The 24,214-nt window shown below is 41.8% G+C and overlaps 1 protein-coding gene across 1 annotated transcript in view; it reads left to right on the top strand.

Annotated features, from left to right (window-relative positions):
* The window catches only part of TULP4 (TUB like protein 4), a 133,652-nt gene that overhangs the window by 87,822 nt on the left and 21,616 nt on the right, over positions 1 to 24,214 (top strand). The window contains exons 3-5 of the mRNA XM_063124498.1: positions 8,909 to 9,037; positions 9,976 to 10,137; positions 20,733 to 20,913. Of these exons, the coding sequence (XP_062980568.1) occupies positions 8,909 to 9,037; positions 9,976 to 10,137; positions 20,733 to 20,913 (472 nt within the window). The remainder of the gene's footprint in view (positions 1 to 8,908; positions 9,038 to 9,975; positions 10,138 to 20,732; positions 20,914 to 24,214) is intronic.

The following is a 24,214-nucleotide window of genomic DNA, read 5'->3' as shown; positions in this document are numbered from 1 at the left end:
AACTAGCATTCTAAGGTTCACCTTAGAACACACATACACATCTTTTCTTTCCTTTAAATTTTTAACATAGATAACTTACCTCATTTAAATTGAGCCATTTGCAAGTAGTCTTACAGCTGTAAAAAGGTAAAATCTCTTAATTTCTAAAACAAAATTGCCTTTATCCAGCAGTGTATTGAGATGCTGAAGGCTTGCCTGGTCAGAATGCACAAACCTGTACTGTGAAAAAAAGGGTGGATGCAACCTAATAGGACATGCGAGTGTGGAATGGGACTTATGGGATCAGATGTGCATAGGCAGGGAGCGCAGCCTCTCAGATCCTCATTCCACTCTTATGTGGATGAAGATGTGTATTCCCATCCGTCTCTAGAGCTGGATTGAGCATCCATGTCTGTTTTCATACTCCATTGGAAGCAGCAAAGACTGCGGCCTGGTTTGGATGTCGCAATAATCACCGGGGGCGGGGGATGAGGCAACTGTCCGTTGAGTTGATTAGTGTGTTGGGGGGACACACACAATGGACACACAACTGTCAGTACATTATTTTGTTTGTTTAAACAACACAGAAAAACAACGGGCTGCTCCATTATCAAATAATCGGTTGATTAACATGTCGGGTGGAGGGCTCCCTCCCCGCATTAAGTTCACTATTCCATTGGCCATAGAGTTCTATGGCAGGAGTGGCCAAAAGCACCCTGGCTGCTCCTGTACAGCCAGCAGAACTTGCAATGGCTGATGGAATACAGCCAGGAGGAAGGAGGGAGAGGCACCACTAGCCTCCGAGAAGGATGCCGGGACTTTCAGCCGCATGACAGGGGGAAGGGCAACATGTTGTGTGGGGAGTACTAGCAAAATAATGCACAGTGAGTGTGTTATTCCTGCCCTCCGTTGCCTAATGTGTCATCCGAACTCACCCTTCCATTACTCAGCACCTTGTTTTCTGAATTAGAGCCAGCCCTTCATCAACCTTTGTGCAATATAAATCCTTTATTATCTTCTTCTCTGTGGACTCAGTTTAAGGTGCAATCCTATGCATATCTAGACATTAAAAAGTCCTACAACTCCCACCATTTCCCAGTCATCTGTGCTGTAGGACTTCTTTGTTGCTGGTCTAAACATGCATAGGATTGTGCCCTTAACTCCCCCCCCCCCCCCGGTCAACCTTTAAAGCACTGCAAATGGCAAGAGTCGTATTCTCCTGTTTCCCTAAACTCAGCACACCCAATTATTTCCTACTTCCTCATATTATACGCATTATTACTATCTGAAAATATAACTGAAAAATATATCTTCAGCTTATATAACTTCATGACTTTATAAGTTGTCTATATAACTTTCAGGATTTTTCTTCCTATACCCATTACTGATTTGCTGTGAAGGAGTAGGAGGGAAGTGGAATGCTAATTCTTTTTCCTACGCTATTCAGTAAATGTGATTTCTTCACTTTAGCATGTTGAAAACTGCCAATGATTACTTTGAGTTTTGTTGATTTCCAAAAACCACAACACTGCAATTTTTTTAGATTCATGATAATATTTCTCCGTTCCCCTCATGGCCAGACTAACAATTAGACAGTGTGAAAATAGGTCACCTTAAGTGACAGATTTATCAGTAAGTGGCACCATTACAGGGCAGCAAATGGTCAATTCGTTCATTTAATTATATTATTTACCACCATGAGAAAATCAGCTCCGTTTTGAATTTTCTGTCTCGGGTACCAAATGTTTTGGGCTGTTTGATTTCCCTCTAGTAACTCAAGAGCCAACAGTTTGGAATAGAAAGCTATTAATTAATACCCTACAACTGGGAGAGAGATAATGCCTCTGTTATGTACAGTTAAAGACACATTTTACAGCAAAGAACAGCTTTTATTGTAAGTATCAGGTGTTTAAAGTGGACTTGTACATAATCATCCTATTAGTGAATTGACATGGAAAATGCAAAGGAATTACATTTCCTTTATTTCATAATTTGAACCCTTGATCTTTTTCATATTCTAAATATTCTAAAATTATTCTTCCTTGCTTCACTAAATTGACGTGCAACTAATAAATATTTCAAAAACTAATGAGAGAGTCTTGTTTAGTAAGGAAGTAACTGGAGCCCTGAAGACTAAAAGTCAAAATGTTTCAAGAGAAGTTTCTTTCTATCCTGGCCACTCTTATAAAGTCCCTTTTGCCACTATAGTTTGAAGCACTGATTCCTGCTCTTGGATTAGTATTCAGGGGTGTCAGCAAGTATTGAATCTAGGACTATCAGAATAACAGCTCAGCCTATCAATATGATGAATTAAGAGAGAAACCTCAGGCCTTAGGTGGGTGGGTGTGAAAGGGAAAATGCTTTTTTTTTTCTGAGCAGAGAAAGAAGGTGGAATAAATAATAATTTTTGATCCTGCTTTTCTGTCGTAAAAGAAACCCACAGTAGCTACAATAAAAGATAACACAGCACAATAATCACAAAATTATAGAAGCAGAACATATAAAAGGACATTCTATTTGAGAGTGAGAGGCCCACATGAGTCATTTGGGGGTTATAGATTAATGGGAAAAGTTAATTAAGTTAAAATGAAACACACGACCACAAGCAGCGCATCCAGTTTATAAAATTTTATAGCCTTAATTTGTTTTAAACACACACACATACACACGGATATAAACAGATTTTAAAATGTTAAATGTTTCAGTATAAAACACTTGCTTCAGTCAGTCACAAGTAAGAGTATGCTACAACATCACTTACAAGCTGAGCCAGAACCAATCAGAAACAGGACAAACCTCAACTCAAATTTTGTGGGGGAGTTTGAAAAACACCCATTTCAGCCATCTGCTGTCCTGTGGTAATTTGGCTGGTGCGGATTGAAGTTGACTCAGCCTAAGCACATGTCTTTTCCAGTAATATATTCACCATTTGATTTCAAAATTGATACAGAATCTTTGGAAATTGACTTTAAAAAAAACCCTAAATTCACATGTAGGGATGTGTGCAGTGTTCCTTGGGTGGGTGATTGGGCTCCCATGGGCCCAGTTCCCCCCTCATGATCCTTTACTTGGTAAAGGTGGGGCCTGGCCTACTTTTTCTTCCAAAAGAATCATTATGGAGTCATGGGTTGGGCTCCCTCTTGGAGCATAAGCCACCCACCCTGCTTTGGGCATCCTTTTCAGTGGTGAAACAGCCGTCCTCCTTTGCTGCTAAAGACACATTTTAGAAGAGGTGACATTTACTTCCAAGACCCTGCACCAGCATGTTGCCCTATGTTTGCTAGGAATATTGTCTCGTAGCATGTAGGACACCCATGTGCTGCTAGTGCTGTGGTTTGGAGGGGCTCCGGGGGTTCATGCTGACCCTCAACTATTCCCCCACCCCACCCAGTTTCCCAATATCTTTGGAAATGACCTAAGTATGATCAAGTATCTTGACCAAGAATCTGTGATCAAGTAATGAGGGGAAGGACCATGGCTCAGTGATATAGCATGTAATTTACATACAGAAGATCCCAGGTTCAATGCCCGGGGACGGTTGGAAAACGCTTGCCTGAAACCCTGGAGAGACACTGCCAGCCAGTGTCAACAATACTGAGCTAGAAGGTCCAATGGTCTGACTCTGTATAAGGCAGCTTCCTATGTACACATGACTATGTAACACCACTGGTGTTCAGTTGTACTAGTGCTGTTTGGTAGTTAGTATGGTAGTAGTTGGAAATTAGATTGGCCTGACAGGTTAATTTAGCTCAGTTTACGGGGTGAGAAGGCAGCTGTTTGATTTCCCCCTTCCTCTTTACATATTTCATTATTTATTACATTTGTATGCCACCTTTTTTCCTCCAAGGAACCCAAGGCAGCAAATACCTTCTTCCTCTCTATTTTATCCTCACAACAACAACCCTGTGAGGTAGGTTGGGCTGAGAGTCAGTGTGGCCCAAAGTCACCCAGTGAGCTTCCATGGCCAAGTGGGGACTAGAACCTGGATCTCCCGACTCCCAGTCCCAACACTCTTATCATTATAAAATACTGGTTCTTTACATCAAGCTGATGGAGGACAAAATGGTAATTTTCAGCCTCTACTGGGGCAGAGAGTGAGACCTGTGGAAATGTGTGTTTCTCATTGTAATACCCACTCCTCCTAAAAGTTAGCTGTGACGAGGTCATCTGTGAATAAAACACACATTTTATTAGCTAGACATTGGCTGAGTTCAGACGACACACTAATCAACGGGTGGTGGTAATAGAAGCAAAATGGAAATCAACCATTGATTAGTGTGTCGTCTGAACTCAGCCATTGAGGAAGGTCCAATTGCCAGTTCTGGGGCCAAATTGGGTTCACAGACTTGTAGATGCATACTGTCGGCATATGGTGATCAGCTGTGCTGGGTCTAGTTGAAGCAAGCAGTACAAGTCTTGGTAGCATAGAACATTGATGATTTCATTGCAGTTCACATTGCTCCATATAATCAGAAGAATTATGCCATTTCTAAGCTCCAGAGTTGATCCTAAGTGCCTGCCTTAGGTAGTAATTTTGTTGCAGAAACAGATTGAAGTGATTTTTCTCTCCCTTTCACCAACTTGATAATTGTAGTTTTCCAGCTCATCCTGTTTGGTTTGTCTGTTGGTTTTGTTGCTCAGGTGCCTTATGCCAAAGCAGCCTTCCCCACACAGGTACCCTGGGGAAATTTGCACAAATTTAGAAACTAGGAAGTAAATGGAGGGGAAATTTGCGCAACAGGAGTAACAATGAGAAGGAGCTGTGAAAATTATGTGTGTGTGTGTGTGGACAAGGGAAGCAATAACTTTCTTCTCTTGACTTCCTGAAGACTCAGGGAAGTGTTGAAAAGGAGGAGGACACTGACTAGTGTAAGTTCAACTTGTAATAACAAGAGGATTCCATTGCCAAGTGGGAGATATTGTCCCCACATCCTGTTTGATCCATTTCTTTCATTTTCTTTTTTGGTGCTTCTGAATTGCACAAATGGGTTCCTCCTTTGACTTACTATTATTTCCCTCCTGGTCCTTTGCAACTGTGCACAAATTAACCTATATGTAGACTCGCCTTGTCAGTTTTCTTGCATGTTACCTACTCCACTTGGGTGCTCCCATTGACAGCTAAAAAGTACAAGGAAATTGACAAGGCAAGACTAACATATTGGACAGCTGAATCTGCACTGTTGTGAAAGACAGTGGGAATTAAAAAAATAAAGACCTCATTTGCACAAATTTCCACCATTAAAACAACAACAACAACATAGAATCCACTTGGATTTACTTGCCACAGATTGAGTAGATGCCTGCGGAAGAAAATGGAACAAAATCCACCAGTGCCAAACTGGAAAAATCCATTGAGTTTTCACCTCTCATACATCCCTACTTAGAGGGAGGGGAGCCTTGCACTCTTACCAGCAGGCACCCCAGTGCGTGGCCTCTCCCTAGATGGTGCATCCCCTTGTAAGTGGCTCATGCACACCTGTCTCTTCTTCTGTGGTTTATTGTTTACATTTTCCTTTGAAAAAATGTTGACTGTTTTCTGAAAGATCAAATCAAAATCTAGTGGGAAAATAAGAAACAGCTGAATGTTGCTTTTAAATCCTAGCAATCAAATTTGGTGTGTGTGTGTAAATATTCTTGTGTGTCTGCATCCACCTGGCTCTGTGGATTTAGACAAGCCAACACCCATATACTGTGGCAGGTTAATGGAGTGTCCCAAGAGTTGAACTGGTGATGACATGATAGTTTAATTGTTCTACCGTGCTTCTGAATTGGATCTCACCTTGGCTTCTCTCAGTTTTGTGTTCCTGTAGTGAACTATGATCAGGGCTGCGAGACAGAATAATCAGTGATTACTTTGCTGCCATGTTGGCTCCCATTGTATGCTCATTAATCTACATCCTGCTATGTTAAAAGGGCTTGTGTAGACCTTCCTTACTGTTCAAGTCTGAGGGATGTTTTTGCTGTTTGATATTTCTTGTACTTTATTTATTCTTGTAAGCCACCTGGGAGCTTCAGATGAAGAGTGGCAAAGAAGCAAATAAATAAATGGCCCCAGATTGTACACCATATGTGGATATATGGAATGGCTCGTATGAATTGGAGCCTATTTGGCTACATTTGTAATCAAGTACAGTATACCTTGCCCATGCAACGTGCCAGCACTGTTTTTTAGCAGTGGATTAATTAAAAGCTTGCAGCAAGGTTGCATGCAAGTGTGTGCATGAGGGTCACATTAAGAATTCTGCCCAGGGTGGGGGAGGGAGAAGAGAAGTGTGCCCAATACTTTCCTTTAGGTTCCCCTTCATATAGAACATACACAACAGATCTGTGTATGATCAGACCTACCCATTCTTTGCCACACTATATCGAATTCTTAGAAACCATAGAGATATCATTCTGTTTTCATCCATGTCTCTTCTATTTCATTTTATCCTTCAGCACCAAGAAGGGAAGTAGAAAAAGCATGCATCACGTATCACTAATGAACCAATTTAGAACTGTCTGGACATGACATTTCAAGTTTAAATATTGCCACTTTTCACTGAGCTTCCATTCTTGGGTCTGTCCATAAGTATGATTTGTAAAATTGCATCTGGCCTACAATTTATTTTTTACAAGAATCAGTCTCAACAGAACAACTATGCTGTGACATCCTTAGCTGAATTTATTGGCTTCCGTTGGTATCAGATAAGTATTATAATATTATTTGAGTAATTAGGGTGTGTCCTCAACCTGATTTCCACTTTGCATTTCATTATCTTATCTGTCAAAAGTCCTGTTGCTGTTCTATCAGATATTAAAAGCCCCCATTTTTCAAAGTGCTGTGCCACCCACAACCATAGTTAGTCAGTAGAAATTGCAAGAACTCAATTCCATTTGGAAAACAACAACCACATGCTGTGTTTTTCCAGGCAGTAAACAAGGTGTTCTCTTCACCTCCTTCTTGATACCGTTGTGGGTATGTGCTGTCAAATTTATTGTTGCATTTCACCAGAGGGATAGGAGAAGCAATTGCTTTAGGGGGTATTTGTAAGTAAGAGACAGTGCAAGGCATGAGGTAGAGGAGGGGGAGAGAAGTGATGTTATATAAGGCAATATATAATTTCAGCTTATTGTATAGATGTGGAAGAGAGCTGTTCTGGCAGCGTTTCCAGCCCAACTGCAGAACAGATCATAGCAACAACATACTGCAATGGTTTGCTTGCTTCTCCTGTAAACAAGGGTAGCAAATGAGCCTTAGTAGAGCTCTGTTCCTGACAAAATTGTGTAACGCTAGCTATATGGAGGGAATGCCTTTACTAGCTAGTGGCCGAAATGTGCTTAAGGCTGCAAGGTGAAATCACCACTGCATGGGGACATACCTCCTAATGCTCTCTGGGTTGCAGGCAAAGATGCTGTTGCATGAAATCAGCAGAGATGTTTATCAAGTCCGCTTCTCCCCAGATTTGCTAGGACCATAGTAGTGCTTTCTAGAAATGTTTTGCTACACAGATTTATGAATGCATTCTAAATTTTCAGCAGGTGCTATCTTAAGACTTCAGTGCTATTAAAACCACATTCATGACACCTTAAGGACAGGACAGATCATGCTCTTCATTGTTATATGATTCAGTGCTCCTAGATAAGTCACTAAATCCTGAAGTGATTGATTATAATCAGATTAGCTGGTTGAAGTTCTAGGTGCTCTTTCACACATTGCTAGAGACTGGAGTTGATTGGGAATAGTTTCAGGAGAGACAAAAGGAATTTCTTTCCACAGTGCATAATTAACTTCTGAAATTTGTTTCTCCAATATGTGGTTACAGACATTAGCTGAGATGGGTTTTTATAAAACTAATGTTTTTCTATGAATTTTTCTAATCATAGAAGGTAAGTCCGTCAATGGATATTTGCCATGATAATCCAAACAGAATCTCTTTGGCTATATGAATGTATTTCTGATTGCTGATGGCTAACAGTGGGTCAGGGCATTGGCTAGAATAGATGTTAAAGAGTTGTGTGGCTGTGGCTTTCATTGTCATTCTCTATGCTTGCCCAGTAGCATCTTGTAAACTAAAATTAGTTATTCCATGCCATTGCACTGGGAATCTCCCTGCCCTGCGCAAGTGGCAGCCAATGAAGGAGAGCAGAGCCATGGCAAACTGGAGTGGAGTGATGTCACAAATGGTATTTTGGATTGCCAAACTTTATGGAGGAGAAGAGGCGCAAAGCTGTTGCAGGGCCTTTTACACCATACGCTGCCTATTAATTCCCCATGGCCTTGAGCTGATCACAGTTGGAGACAAAACACTGGTCTAGAAAGGCCCTTGGTGTGATCCAAGAAAGATCTTCTTATTTCTTTTTATTTCTTAATGGCTTTGGTGGGGTAATAGGAGTGAATTCTTTTTTGTAGCTACCTCAGAATGTTAGATCTCTGGATAGATCCATGACTTCTGACACATTTGTCCTTCCATAGTAAATGTCCATAGTAAATGTCATATCTGGCACAACCTGGTCATGCATCCCTACCAGAGTCTATACTCTGCTAGAAAGTGTTTTGATGTACATGCTCAACTAGGCTAACGAAACATCCAAACATACCTAATGTCTTGATCTCAGAGAGTCTAGTTGTCTTTACGACTGAGAGAAAAGCTGATACACATTAGGAACTTGATTTGTTTTTGTTTAAAAATGTTGGAGAGAGCCAAACTGTTAAGCCCTTGATTTCAACGAATTGTGTCCATGAAGATTCTCAATTGCTTTTACAGGTACAGTGAAATGCATCCTACTGAGGAGAAGCCTCATCACCTGGCCTTTCTAATTTTTGTAGCTCTAATTAAGCAAACATTATTTATTTTTGTTGTGCATGATTGTGGAAATTCTAGTGAACTGTATCTTGGCGCTTTGTACAAAATCTTGGAAATATTTTTGTTTTTTGGAATCTTCTTAGGTGGTGCTTGTAAGATGGAATGAACCATTCCAGAAGTTGGCAACATGTGATGCAGACGGTGGAATATTTGTTTGGATCCAATATGAAGGGAGATGGTCGGTGGAACTTGTGAATGATCGTGGGGCACAGGTTAGTATTCACATTTTGGTTTGAGAATTTTTATTTATTTAATAGATTTATATACTGCTTACTATATTTTAAAAATATCTTTAAGTGGTTTAGAGATATTTTCCTGACATTTTTTTCAAACAACAAAAACCAAGCTCCAAGTGGAAAGAGTGAAAATGCAGTGTTAGGAGGAACATTTTAATTGAAATGAGTTCACCCAGAGCATCCTTCTTATAGGTTGCCACAGAGGCAGGCAGCAAAAGGACTGTGGGCTATATTTTGCCCACAAAATGAAACAACTGCTTGTGGGTGAGTTGCCACAAGATGGAGATTCAAGGCATGTGGAAAGAGATCCTGAGTAGGGTGGATATGACTTTTGGGTCAAACACATTCTCCATCTCTGTTCTACTGTCTATTTTTAAAATACCTGGAACTCATAGATAGTGATAGTGCCATTCATTTATTATAGTGGCAGCTGGTTACCATTTCTCTTTCATGTGTAACAATAACTTTAAACCTAAGAAAATTTTGCAGCACCTTGTGTTAATTACCCACAATGACTCACATTATATTTTACTGTTTTGATATGTACAGGAGCTAATAATCATTAAAAAATAAAGGGACAATCTAGTCAAACTTAGACACTTCAAAAACCCATAGATTTCAGTACGAGAGATTTAATCACATACATATTTAATTTATTAAGATCAAGCACATAACTTAGTGGTAACTTAGTGGTAACACTTGGCATCAGAGCTATGATCTGACGTTGACGCTCCCAATTTGTAGGCTGAACACCCATGCCAACATTTATAAAAGAAAAGAGATGGGCTCATCAACTGGAAAATATTTATGTCATTTGATTGTAGTCTTCATTGATTCTATATGCTGGTGTTTCTTTTAAGTGTGGAATAAATTGTCAGAATAATGTCTTACTCCCTGTATGTATATGCATTAAGGTGAGCGACTTTACATGGAGCCATGATGGAACACAAGCACTTATCTCCTATAGAGATGGGTTTGTGCTAGTTGGATCAGTCAGTGGACAGAGACATTGGTCTTCGGAGATTAATTTGGAAAGTCAGATCACCTGTGGCATATGGACTCCTGATGATCAACAGGTAAAGTTGCTTTGAAAGCAAACATTGCACCTCTCTGTATATATCCCAGGCTAAGTAAGCACCTTTCTGCTCTATGTAGTACAGAAAGATGAATTCAACTACCAGACAGGCACACACCACTAGCTGATCTCCAAATGTTCGGTGATAATACAAACCACATGCATGTGTACATTCCCATACACACATACATATCAAGCCTGGAATATTTGGGAGCTACTTGAGAGCACTTTCAGTTGTAGACATATGTGGCCAATCTGTGACCATGTTGTCTTTTTTAATACAATCAACCCAATCCAGTCCTGAGCTAAGTAACTGTTACAGGATCCTACCTTCTTTGAGAATTAGAGAGGGAGAAAGGGTTAATTTTTGTGGTCTCTATGTGGTCCCACATCTATCCACAATCTATCAGGAATACCAATAGAAATCATAACACACACACAACACACACCATTAGTAAAAGAAAAAAACTGAGAGGATAGAAAGAACAAATAAAACAAAAAAGTGTGTGTGGTTGGGTGAGTGGGGGGCAATAGAAAAACAAAACCAACACTGGTTTGCTCTAGCCTAGAAAAAATGGGGAAGGATGGGAAAGGTTGATCTAGAGAACCTGGGGTACAAATTAGTATACTTGGATAACCGACACAAATACTTGCCTATTACCACACCAGCACTGTCAAAATAAATGTTTTATTCAAATAAGGAAAAGGCACAATATAAGTTAAATAGTCCCAAGAATGCTTCTTATACTAGATAGTCAAGATGAACTATGTCTTTATTTGTTCCTATTCCATACTCATCCACCCACCCAAACATACAGAGTTCTTGGGAGCTCCATCAGAATGCCCAGTGTTGTCTCTTGTTGAGAAACTCTTTGAGAATAATGTCCTGGCAAGGTTGCAACAGGTTTGGCAAAAGAAAAACTCACCTCAGGAAAGGTCTAGTATCCTGAGGACTAGCTGTCCTACGTAGCAAGAAAGATTTTATCTAAGTGCTGGAGAAAAGATGGGCAAGCTGGACTGATAGGCACAATTACATCTTTAGAAGGCAGCCAAAATTTGAGGTCATCATCAGTCCTGCCCCTCTCCCTATTTTGTGGAGCAACAGGTTCTCATCATTGATGTTGCACTAAACTTCACAGGCAGAAGCAGCAAGAAATCTTTTATTTTGGAGTACCTCTGAAGCCCACCATGACCATAGGACAAGTTGCCCCATCATTCTTCTACATCTCTGTGACAAGCCCATTTCGGTCATTGTGCTTGGCTTCAGAGATACTCAGAATCAGCAAGAAGTTTGTTTGCTTCTGTACTTTGGCATAAGGTGAGAGATGAGCCTCTGTCCACCTCTCACTTTGTGTTTGCAAAACAATGTACTCACCAGTTTAAAAGATATGCTTCCTATAGGTGCACTAGCAAATGTATTTATGGACTGTTCAATGTGCTATTTTACAGATTCTGGAAATCAGTCAAGTCATACCAGACACAGCAATCTGTAGTGAATGATTTAGAGAAGTTTTAATGAAATCTAATACTAACACTTAACATTTGGCTCTCTCGGGGGGGTCTTGTATCACTTTGAAGAGGGAATTAATTATCTTCAGGCTACTCTTACAGAGGTGCATCTTCTCAGCTCCTCATTTTGATGTTGAGAGAGAGAGAGAGAGAGAGAGAGAGAGAGAGAGAGAGAGAGAGAGAGAGAGAGAGATTGCTTCCTTTGCTTAAAAGTCTCTCTGGGAGGAAACGATTCAAATCTCATTGCAGCTTGATAGGAAAATTCTCATTGACTTCAGTGGACTATCAGGCTACAATTAAATGAGAGAGTTGGACTCAGAACACAGATCTGCTGGCTCCCAGCTGTATCGCTTAATTGCTAACCTGTACTCACTGTAGAATTTTTAATATCAAGTTTACTGGTTGAAACATAGTCTTGCTGCTCTGTTCCTTCTCATTTTTACCTCATTTAAAATTCTGGAGAGTACACTGCAGTTTCTTCAGTTAAAAATGGAGGGGAAACTGATAGCATTTGAAATCTTGACACCGATACCATCACTTTTTAGTACAGCCATGTTTACTTGATCTGGGAATACTGCCCCTGTGGCATTTTGGAATTGAGCAAGAGACAGCTGAAGAGGAGAAGGCAGTATAGCTGCTATTTGGTCACCAAAAGCTACCGCTGAAGATGGAGAATTTAATATTTTAGTCAGAAAATGCTGTACCGTGTCAGAGAACTGAAGCTTGGTAAGATTCAAAGTACAGAGAGATTGAGCGTGGTAATACATCGCCTTGAGAGGGTTCCACCCTTAAAGGCAGACTATAAATATTTATGCATAAATAGAATTATAGATAGAATTTTAGGGATTAATCACATTCTATACAGACCTGCTTGCCAGACCACTTAAAATAAATTTTATTGGGACACCAACTCCACAGTAACTAAAACCCTGTATTTAACCTCACATACTTAAGATTATAGCATTGTATATTTTGTTAATTGATATGGAAAGCGGGTGATAGGGGGGATGCCTTCTGACTCTCCTCTTGTGTCCTTAGTGTGAGCCTCCCTCTGCCAGAGACCTTAAAATATCTAGGCCAGGGTTCAGCTATCAAACAGCAACATTAGAAGATATCCAACAGCCACCTATCTGGAGGTTATTATCCCCTTAGGGTCCATATAGTAGCTTGGACCTATTTTCAAAGTTGCTCTCTGAGAATGGCAAGAAATACTGGTTTTCCTTTTCTTATGTACAAAGTTGTATCGTAAGCTGCTACTCCAAATACATTCTTCATCCCAATATACTAATTGCATTTCTGATTGTTATGACCATGCCATGTAGCATGTAGAAAACACTCTTAATTAATTTGGCACTACATTTCAGCTGCGTGGAATGAAGACAATGGCGAATTTGACTATGTAAACAGTGCTGTAATAACCAATGACAGTACCATGCAGAAAGTTCAAGTGCAACAAGCAAAGAAGACTTTACCTCATATCATCAGCGGTTCTTTTGTTGTCTAAACAAAACATCCTACCATATAATATTTTGGATTATTTTTAGAATTACTTTAGTTTTTTTGTGGTAGTCTTGTCATTTAAAATTAATGATCTCCAGTTGCTCATGCTAAGAGCTTTATGAATGTTTTATACTCCATTGCTATGTCTTTTGGACTGAATATATGGTTTTCTTTCTATATTTAGAAGGTTTAAACATATTTTAGTGATACTTGCTCCCTTTTATATAGTTATAAATTATGAAAGCCAATAACACTCTTTTGCTTCTTGCTCAGTTGCCTGATGTTTATGAGTCTCCATGAAACAATGAATAGATCCTGTATAAAAAGAAATGAGGCTACTATGAGGACTGGCCATTTCTTTCATTTCCTTAACTGATTATGTTAAGACACAATATTTACTGCTAATCATTTCATTTATTATATTTCTATACCACCCCATAGCCAAAGCTCTCTGGTGGTTCACAAAAATTAATCCGTTATGAATATGGAACTGCCATTAATGCGCAAAAAGGTTCCTATATGCCTTCTAGCATTCTTTAAGGCACAGTGGTCCTTCCTGCACCTTTCTTTAGGAAGTGTTATAGACCAAATTGCTTGTGGAAACATAGAACTAAAGCAGCTAATGTAAGCTGTGTCTTATAAGAACATTTGTTATGTCCACTATCAAAAGGCAGAATTTCTGTACATTTTTACTTGGGGCTCACAGTAAATCCCATTGGACTCGAATCTAAGTAAATATGCATAGGATTGGACTGTAAGTCAAGAAAATAGCTGTGTCTTGGTAGTCCTAACTTGTGATATCACCTACCCATTTTTGCTTGGGGTTGCTGTCCAAATAAAGTGTAAAGCTTTCTTTTTAAATGGGAAAGCAGTAATTCAGAGGGTAGGAGTTCAGTGGCCCTAGCCAGATCAGGATGGCAGGTTAAGTATCTTGTGTAGCTTGAAGCCCAGTGTCCTGTATAAATACCATGGAGGGGTCAAATGGGATGTTAGTGGTCTTACTCATAGCAGTGAAGCAAAGGAATTAAGTCACTTCCTAATCAGGGTTGGTGTACATTTTTTCTTCTGGACAGGAAGAAAAGCCATCATTTTTTACTTCAGCAGGTTCTGAATTACCTTCCTTAGTTGCAAGAAAGGTGACACACCAAATTATGCTCTAGGATACTGGTTTTCGGAGTTTCTCGTTTCAGAGAATCCTTTCCACATCAACAAGTTTGCCAAGGAGTCCCTTCACACTGAAGAGTTTTCTAGAATATGTTTAAGGGTGTACACTAACTCTGTGTTGGCTGCTGGTCCATCATGTTGGAGCAGTGCATGAATTAAGTGCATTCTAGAATCCATCCAGTGCGGGAAGATTGGTAATGGTCAGCAAGCTTCTTTCCATAATGGCTGAGAAGCTTCACCGATCAATGAGGAAATTAACAGTTCTCCAGAACAGAGTTTGAAAACCAATGTTCTACTTACCCGTGTTTGCCAGCTATAAAAGCTGTGATCCACTTTTGCTTTTTTTCCCCCAGCCCTCTTTCAAAATTTTGTTCATGTGACGGTAACAGACTGGTGCTGTGTTTTTGAATAAACAGTTCATAGTGAAAACCTTCCCTGTTCTGATCAACATGAGAAACCCATGAGGCACAATGGAAAAAGTCAGGCCAGTAGTAGTTGCAGCACCATGGGAAGCTCCAAGTGAATAACTTGCTCTAAGGAAGTCTAAGGGCCTTGCTAGACGAGGCGTTAGCGCGCTTTGAGGCCCGGTTTCCCTGCTGTGCGTCCAGATGACACACAGGGGAATCCGGGCCCAGGCCGCAGTGAAGCCTCCTCTAACGTGCCATAAGCGAAGTCACTTATGGCACACCTTTTCCGCAGCCCCGGCCTGAGGCCGGGGCTGCGGAACGTCTAGCAGGGTCCGTGGCTTTTTGCGGCTACTCGCTTACTCGTGAGTAGCCGGGAAAAGCCACGGACTGGGCACAGTGCTCTTATGAGCGTTGTGCCCATCGGCCCGGGGGGAGGGATCTCGGGCGGGGGAGAGAGGGACAGGGGGAAGGCCGGACCCGCCAGGAGAGAGGGGGGGAAGCCGGACATCGGCGATGGCAAGGGAGGGGGCAAAGATGGGGCTGGACCCGCCAGGAGGGGGGGGGGAAGCCAGACATCGGCGATGGCAAGGGAGGGGGCAAAGATCGGGACGGGGCTGCCAAGGGAGGGGCAAAGATCAGTGACGGGATCGGGGATGGGGGTAGGACGAGCGAGCAGGCAGGGGGCCATGGGGAGGGATCAGCAGCGGGTGGGGGGGCTTAATTTTTTAAAAAACCCACCTACCTTCTCTGGAGTCTTCAGGCCGCACATGGCCCCTTTAACAAAACAAAAAAAATGGCCGACGCTGCAGGGCTTCCGTCGTCCCTGCGTGTCGGCCGTCTAGTAGGCGGGGCGGCGCGCGCTAAAGTTAGCGCGCCATCGCCTCGCCTCCCTGCCGGCTTATCCGGCCCTAAGAGTGCACTGAACCTTTTATGTCTGCAAGGCAAGCTCAACCCTCTTAGGCTCCACCTCTTCTTTGAGGAATAAAAGGCCTTAAAGAGACAAGCCTTTTTGACCATTGTCTCCAGGTGTGTTGACTGGTCAAACACAGTGCAGTCTCCACAGGCATGCACTTGGGAGGTCCCATTCAAAAGTTTCTGACTCAAGAGCCCCTGATCTATTGTGATAAGGCCCAGTTGCCATATGGGGCCTGGGTTGGTTTCCAGCACTCCTGCTTCTGGTACTACAGGTTTAACCAACCTGCCTACCTCTTTGAAGGCAGAACCCAGTCTTCTGCTGCTCAAGATTGGGTTCCTGATAGAACCAGATAAGTATTTTTCAGAAGAGCCTCTTTGCTCCATGCATGAGCAGGCGGGGCTACACCTGTTAACTCTGGCCCAATGTTGCCACACCTGCTAGCTCCAGCCCTTTGACCTTTATCCGTATAGCAGAAGGCCTCAAATGGAGAGCCTACATGGACAGTTGGGCATACGTAGGGTCACCATCAGGCATTTTACCAAATGTGTAGTCAGGGCAGCGCTAGGGGGCACAACATTGGGACAAGGTCAGCAGGTGCAACTCTGCTCCCCTCTTCGTATATTCGCTGACCATTGAAGGGGGGCTTCTCTAGTAATTGCATGTTCATATAATGCCAATGTATTGCCCAATTCTCTCCCTTGTTCACACAACTTTGTTCATCACACATCAGTGATGTAATTCTGCAGGGCATCAGCAAGAATGTCATGATGTTTCCAGCATAGAACTGTATCAACTATTTCTGAGAGAGGACAGGGGGAGTGCAACCCTGGGAGCAGTCATTAGGGGATTTGGAGCCAAGTGCCATCAGCGTGCTGATGACACACAGCTCTATCTCCCTGTGACATCTGAATCAGGTGAGGCTGTGCAAGTCCTGGATCAGTGCCTAGACTCAATAATGGGCTGGTTGAAGGCCAATAATCTGAAGCTGAATCCTGGCAAGATGGAAGCCCTATGAGCCAGTGGTTCCTGAGTGCAGGAGATAGGCTCGTTGCCTGTTTTGGATGGGATTGCACTTCCATTGAAAGATCAAGTTTGTAGTCTGGGGGTACTCCTAGATCCATCACTGTCGCTGGAGGCCCAAGTGGCTGCCACAGCTCAGAGTGCCTTTTACTATCTTCAGCTGGTTTGCCAGCTATAGCTTCTCCTGGACAGGAAGAGCTTGGCCATGGTGGTACCGGCGTTTGTAACCTCAAGACTGAATTACTGCAATGCACTATATGTGGGCTGCCCTTAAGGTTGCTATGGAAGTTGGAGCTAGTGCAGAATGTAGCAGCTTGGCTGTTGTCAGGAACTGCCTCTTTTCAACATGCAACTCCTTTGCTGAGGGAACTGCACTGGCTGCCGATTCACTACTGGGCCAGGTTCTAGCATACAAAATCCTAAATAACTCGGGCCCAGGATGCCTGAGGGAATTTCCTTCTCTCTAATCAACCCACCCTGTCACTGAGGTCACCAGAGGACATGCTGCTGGTGACTCCACATGGACCTATGGCCTGATTGGAGTCCACCTGGAGAAGAGCCTTCAGCGTGGTGGGTCCCTTCTTATGGAACTCCCTGCCTTTGAAGATCAGTTAGGCGCCAATATTGTGCTGTTTCCAGAGCCTTCTGAAAACATCTTTATTTCAGGAAGCCTTCCTTGAGTGACCAGACACAGTTATCTTTTATTGATTGTTCACCACTCCATGCATCTAGAATCTGTCTAGATGTGGCGCAGCATACAGATGTTGTAAAAAATAAAATAAAAAATAAAAAATATCACATAACATTATTGCCAGCCATGGAAACCTTGGAAGTGGCAGCAACATACTTTCCATGAAACTATTTGGGAAGGCAAGCAATATCATCTCTTCTTAAATGATTGGATCCAATGTGAAGAAATAACAATGTCTGCAAACTCAATGAACTTTGCAATACATATACAGTGACACAAAAGAGAAAATACTTCAGCACATTGTCTGAGTCTTCTCACAGGATCTTGAGATTTTACAGTACTGATGATGAATGTAAAGCATTACAGAAATTTTGGCACCGGAAAAGATCAGCAATGATTTAAACTACAAGCCATTTTCCATATAAAAATCAGTTTTTGAAAGGGAGTATTTGGCATTTCCCCCCAAAACTTAGCCCCTTTGAAAAAGAGATTGTCATCTTGAGAATCAAACATGATTTGGTGTCGCTCTACTTTCCTCCCCTCACCTAAAAGTATCGCGATAGTTGCCTTTAAACTACGTTTTTTAGAATGGAAGGGAACCTGAATTTATGTAGCTTGTCTACTGCTCCAGCTGCTTGTATTTGGTCTACAATAAAACCCCTTTGGAATAGTGATTGCTTAGGGACTAAGAGAACTTGCATTCTAGCTCCCGGTTTGAAATACATCCACCTGTGGCCTCAGCTTCCAGTTACCAATTTGACCAAAGGTATGCTTGGTTCTTTGATCAGTTTATAGCTCCTTTACCTTGGATAATGAAAAGAATTATCTTTATGAATATGAGAGTGTTGTGGGTAAAAAGTGTAAAGTAATTTTCAAGCTTGTGTATCCTAATAAATGGCCAGATGGGTGAACTGAAGCAAACAGAGATTCCCATGTTGCCTTTTGGCATTATACCTCTGACAAAACAGATGTGGTTGCTGCTCATTGTCTCCTTTCCAAAGAATGCTGTTTCCCAAGCAGAGTTTGCTTGTGAGCAAATATTCTCCATCTGTATTGGGTTTTTTTTTTCCTGAATGGCTTTTTCCCATCTCAACCAGCAACTATGCCTCCTTAGGGGGCGGGGAGCTTACCTCACATTTTGAGAATCACTGATCTAGAAGATACAGCTGTCTGCAAGTTATTAAAAACCTCGGATGACTCAAAGTTTCTTCTTTAACGGGCAAGACCCCGAGGAGGTAGAAACCTTGCCTGTACAGACGTATCCAATTTACAATGCTCAGAGAAAGGCCGGTTACAATATAGCAAGCATGCAGATTGTAGTACACTACAGAGACAAGAATAACATGCTGTTGCCACTGTCCTTGTAGGGTTAGATGACTCAGGAGAGGCATAGATATAGAGGCTGAAATTGTATCTGTCACACTGATGCCAACTAATGCCTTTATTTATCTCTTGTTTTCCAAAGGTTGATTGACATACAACACAATATTATGCATGTTTACTCAGAAGTAAGTCCCACTGTGTTCAATGGGGCTTACTCCCAGGTAAGTGTGCATAGGATTGCACTATTCCACCTTTTTGATCCATATGAATTTCCAAAGCATCATATAACATAACAGGATACAAATGACTTTCCCCCCTAATCCATTTAGAAGCATTAAATCATCAGATTAAAACAACCAGTCAAAGCCAGTAAGCCACTAAAGGAGAATGCGTACGTGTCAAGCTAATAGTATCAGAATCATTTGTTGGTAATCCATTGGTCTTGCTAGTTAAGCAATTGTCATACTAACATCTCTTATAAGAATTATAAGAATCCTCCATGATTTCTTAGCAATGGTTGGATTTGCTTTTTAACTGCAGGAATTACTGAGCACTATGTGATGGGAGCCATGATCTGCCCCATTCATTTCTTAAATCAGGAATGAGGCAATGTGGCCCTACAGATGTTGCTGTACTGGAACTCCCATAATCCCACGCTATTGGCTGTGCTGGCGCGGGCTGATGGGAATTGCAGCCCAACAACATTTGGAGGTCCACACGTTCTCCCTCCCTATTTTAAATCTACTGATCAAACCTCTTTAATAGTCATGTTTTCTGTTTCTAACTGGCAATATAAATGAATGGTAGCACTGCAGTCGTGAAAAGGTTCACGTGAAAGAGAGCCCATTAACATCAGTAGACTGGAACTGCAGCGGAAGTATACACGAGTAGGATCACAGGGCAGAATTTGCTTTTCTGGGTGTCCCCCTGTTAATGCATTTGCCCTCCCCTAAATTATTTTGCAGGTGTTCTAAAATCTACCAGACTGGACAAGCCATAGCTTGTTCAATTGGAGGGGAAAATCATGCTCAAGGGGGGCATATCTGTAGTTTATAATCTCTCTTATCTCTGATGATGTACCTTGGCTGTCTGCTAACTGCTATTTTAAACAACATAAAAGCCTTGTGTCATCCATTCTGTATTTGACATTGTGGGTGGAAACTTTCTTTTATTTGTTGTTGTTGAGCTTGTAACATTGCTTTTCCACCTGGGCTAGAATGTGCCAGTTCCACCTGATTGATTCACATTGATTTTTGCTGGTTGTGCTGCTGGGAGAGACATCTACTTTCCCTTAGATGGTTGGCTACTCATTCGTTGATCAGTCCGTCACCCTCACAATCCACAACCATTTGTAAATTGTTGCTGGCTGCCATATCTTGGATTCAGTGTGCTAAATATTTTGTGATTAAGCCACTGTCTCTTTGGATCTGTCATGGTATTAGCATTTAGGTGAATAATCCTGTGCCACATAAAGCCTAAGTGGTGCACTACCCATTCAGAAGTAATTCATGGTACGTCCTTACCAGGCAATGTCACTGTAGACTCCAAAGTAGGAGAAGCATGTGTTTGAATGCTTCACCAAATTAAAACCTCCTTTCTTGTAGAAAGCTAGCATGTGGAGAGGGGGAGGGTTCTAGTGACAGCATGATCATAGGCTGGACAGGAGGGAGGGAGAGTGGAAAAGAGCAGGGAACTGGGAGAGGTGGAAAGAAACAGGTTCTGTGGGAAAGGGCAGAAATGAAGAAGAATCTTCAGGAAGGAAGGCATTAAGAGATGTTGTTTGCGAAAGAGGTACAACTATGACAGAGCAGTGACTGTTGTTCTTGATTATACGGTAGAGTCTAGTGGGCATCATGGATTTTTAGACTCAGGAATTTATTCCTGGTTGATAAGGAACAGCTGCTTGATTTGACTTGTATTCATTGTGAATGTGGGCAGTTCAACATGTCACAGACTGAAGATTACTTGAAATTTGATGGCAGAAAGTTGTCTTTTTCACATTCTTTTTTTTAAAGCTGGGTGTTCTTTACATTTTTGCTAACCATGGCATTATCTTCTTTTCCCAGGTCTTGTTTGGCACTGCTGATGGTCAGGTTATTGTCATGGATTGTCATGGCCGAATGCTGGCGCATGTTCTCCTTCATGAGTCTGATGGCATCCTAAGCATGTCCTGGAACTACCCAAGCTTCTTGGTGGAAGACAGTAGTGAGAGTGACACTGATTCAGATGACTATTCCCCACCACAAGGTCATTTTGCCTTAGTTCCGTATCCATTATGTGTGTGTAGCCTACATTTCACTGAGATGGTAAAGTTGTATCTTGATTATCCCACTTTAGAGTGCAGATTGGGGACTCACTTGCTTGATCACTCCTCTGTACAATGGGTGAAATCCAACTGGTGCTTCCTGCCATTGATATGGCTTCTGTCAGCGGGAAAGGAAGAAGGGCAATTACCCCTCTCCCTGTAGCCCCCACTCTTCCTCAAATCTTCTCCAGAGCAGATGTAGAGGGCTTCCGGAAACTGCAGTGGGGAGAAAGAGAAAGGAAAGCTCCATCAAGCAATAGGAACTCCATTCATGCAATGCTGGTTGTCACCCAAAAATATCCGTTCCACCTACAAAACTGGCAATCCAGGAGAAGGCTAGTCTAGAACCGTTGTCCTTTACATCTAGTTTTTGCTGAGGGTGTGTGTGTGTTTGTAATACATTCAGCTGTGTGAGCCTCGGCCATATTAACACAGAAAGAAGAAAACAAGGCAGACCAGATGTGGAGCAAAAATGTTCAGATCTTAGGGAAATTTAGTGGTGGTTAATTTGCATATCATGTAATCAAGAGAATGATCATTGAACAGGTATCCTTTCTGCTGAAGGATCTGCTACCCCTAGATAAAGGAATAAACTCCTTATTATAGACACTGCACTTAATAATGGAGCAAGAAAACAAAGATGTGTTGGAACTGACCTCACAGATTCAAGCCTTAGCTGCAGTCACTTCAGATGCAGCCTTAAGAAAGAAACATTTTTCAGAACATTGCTTTCAGTTAGGAAAGTGCCTACAAACACCTTATGGGAGCTCAGCTACACTGAAAATATGAGTGTTATTCCCTTGACATACCTTAAGGATTCAGACTGTGCTTTCATTATAAGCTTCTTCATAAAGAAAGAAAAGGTTTTCAGTTCCTTTAGATTGTGTAGGTGAGTCAGATGAGTGAAGAACAATAGATTGACATATAGTGAAGAAACAGTGGGGTAGTAGCACATGAAGTATAGAGTCCGGTCTCACAAGTTTTGGTGATGGTCACCAACCTAGATGGCTTTAAAAGGGGATTCTACAAATTCGTGAAAGATAAGGCTGTCAATCAATACTAGTCATGGTGGTTCTATAGAACTTCCATGTTCAAAGGTAGCCTGCCACTGAATATCACTTGCTGGGGAACAGTGGAAGAAGGCTGTTGCCTTCACATGCTTGTGGTCTTCCCAGAGAAATCTACTTGGTCACTATTAGAACAGCATACTGGATTAGATAGTCCTTTGGGTGGATCAAACCTAGAAAGGTCATGGCCTTCCTAAATAGCCTCAACCTTATGGGGCTCTGAATTGGTTGGGGCTGCATGCATCTGGACCCAAGGCCCAGGCCTTGCTCTTTCCACCATCTCATGCTGAAAGGATGTGGAAGCAAAATGCCCTTCCCCAAAACTCAACAGGAGGGGGAGCGGCACACCTGTTTGCCTATTCGGGACATTTATCTGGCAGAGCAAACCTATGATTTTCACTTTGGGCATATAAAATCATATATTCCTAACATCTATAAATGAATCCATAGGAGGGCTGCTCCCAGCGTTGCAGTTTTCCTTAATCACTGTATATCCCGATTTATGAGAATTGTAATGTTATGTTTGTTATGAGGTTGATTTACAGGTCTGTGAGGGGAAATTTGTAACATCTGATGCATCCCTTTAGATGAGTAAAGTAGGCAAATGTGTAAATGCTGCTGAGTCAATCAGGAGTGGGTGAGCTTGGTGCAAGCCTACTTCTAATGAGTATTCTAATATGACATGTTCTTATGAAGTATTGTATGTTCCTCAGAAACCTTTCAAAGGAAGTATGCCTTTGACTCACCTAGATGAGTAGGAGGGGCTTGATTGAATTGTACTTATCTGTAAAACCACACCAATTATGTGGTATTGGTTTTAATGTCCCTATCTATGGCTCAATTTCCCTGTGTTTCAGTTGTCTCATTTTATTAAAAGCTCACATGAATGACAACATTTGGTTCTGTTCCTAATCCACTGTAACCAGTGTGATTATCAAGAGTTCGCTTAGCTGGTGTCCTGGGAGCATCTTTCTCTAGGGACGGCAGCACCTTCTGTCAAAACTAGCCAGATAAAAACCAAAGAATTAAATAGTGAATGGTACAGATGGTGCTGTAGGCAGTTGAAAAATTAAATACAAAGAGAGCTAATATGAAGGAGAGCCTCATAGAAAAAAGGCGCTCTTATGTATTAGCTTAGAACAGGGATAGCCAACTTTTGTGCTGACAGAACCCTCTCTGTCTGAATTTCTCATGCATGGTGTGTGTGGGGTGCATGTATGTGTTCTGTCAGCATTGCCTAGCAGTAAGGACTTCACAGAACGCATGGGGCTCACATGCTCTAGTACTATGAAGACTGAGGGATACATTTCTTATCAGATCTCCTTGAGAGACAGATTGGCAATAATGCTTTTCCTTTCCAGAATGGTAGTACAAACAGCTTTGTATGAAAATAACATTTCAGCGTTTCTTTTCCTTACAAGTGAAAGGTGCAAGTAATTTTTTTACCCCATGTTGACTAGAATTTTATAAGGCTGCAGGGGTCATATAAAGGTGCTTTAAGGGCCTTATCACACTCACAGGCTGCCAGTCAGCCATCCCTATTGAAGTTGGACATATTTAGATATTGGGGGTGGGGGTGGTACAAGCATACCAGACCTTTACTATGGAGACCCCTTTGCCCTTCTTTTTCCCAGCACGGTTGGCATTGCCTCTGTGCTTTCTTCTAGACTGGCCCAAGTTGATGTGCTCGTCCTACTGGTTTGGGTATATGTAAAGACATGCACTCATATGGTGTTTGCTGTCATGTTTCCAAGCTATGCAAATAACATGTGGTGCCTTGGAAGGCCTGTTGCTGGCATGATTTGCAAACTGCTGGAGCTGAATCACATGGAAAGAAATCTTTACATGTACCTGGACCAGTGAGAGAGAAACCTTGGTGGGTATTGCAGCCACTCTGGGAAAGGTAATGTAAGGAGAGTCTCCTACCAAGCAGCCTGTCACTTGGGTAACAGGTAATAAAGCAAGTATTCCCAGTGAGTGTATACAGGGGCATTTCTGGATTGAGTCTCTTGTGGGTGTAGAGAAATGCCGGGCTTCACAAGATCACTGAGGACCCAACATTAGTGTTGTGATGTTCACATTACACTGCAGACCATCCCACTCGTGTGGAAGGAGGATGGGATTTGTTTGTCAACATTCAAAGGGTATAGTGGAAAAGTGGCCACTTATTGTCACA

Source organism: Elgaria multicarinata, chromosome 4 (genome assembly GCF_023053635.1).
Source record: "Elgaria multicarinata webbii isolate HBS135686 ecotype San Diego chromosome 4, rElgMul1.1.pri, whole genome shotgun sequence".
NCBI classification, from domain to species: domain Eukaryota; kingdom Metazoa; phylum Chordata; class Lepidosauria; order Squamata; family Anguidae; genus Elgaria; species Elgaria multicarinata.
Note: the sequence above shows the minus strand (reverse complement) of the source record. Positions and strands in the feature narration are given on the sequence as shown.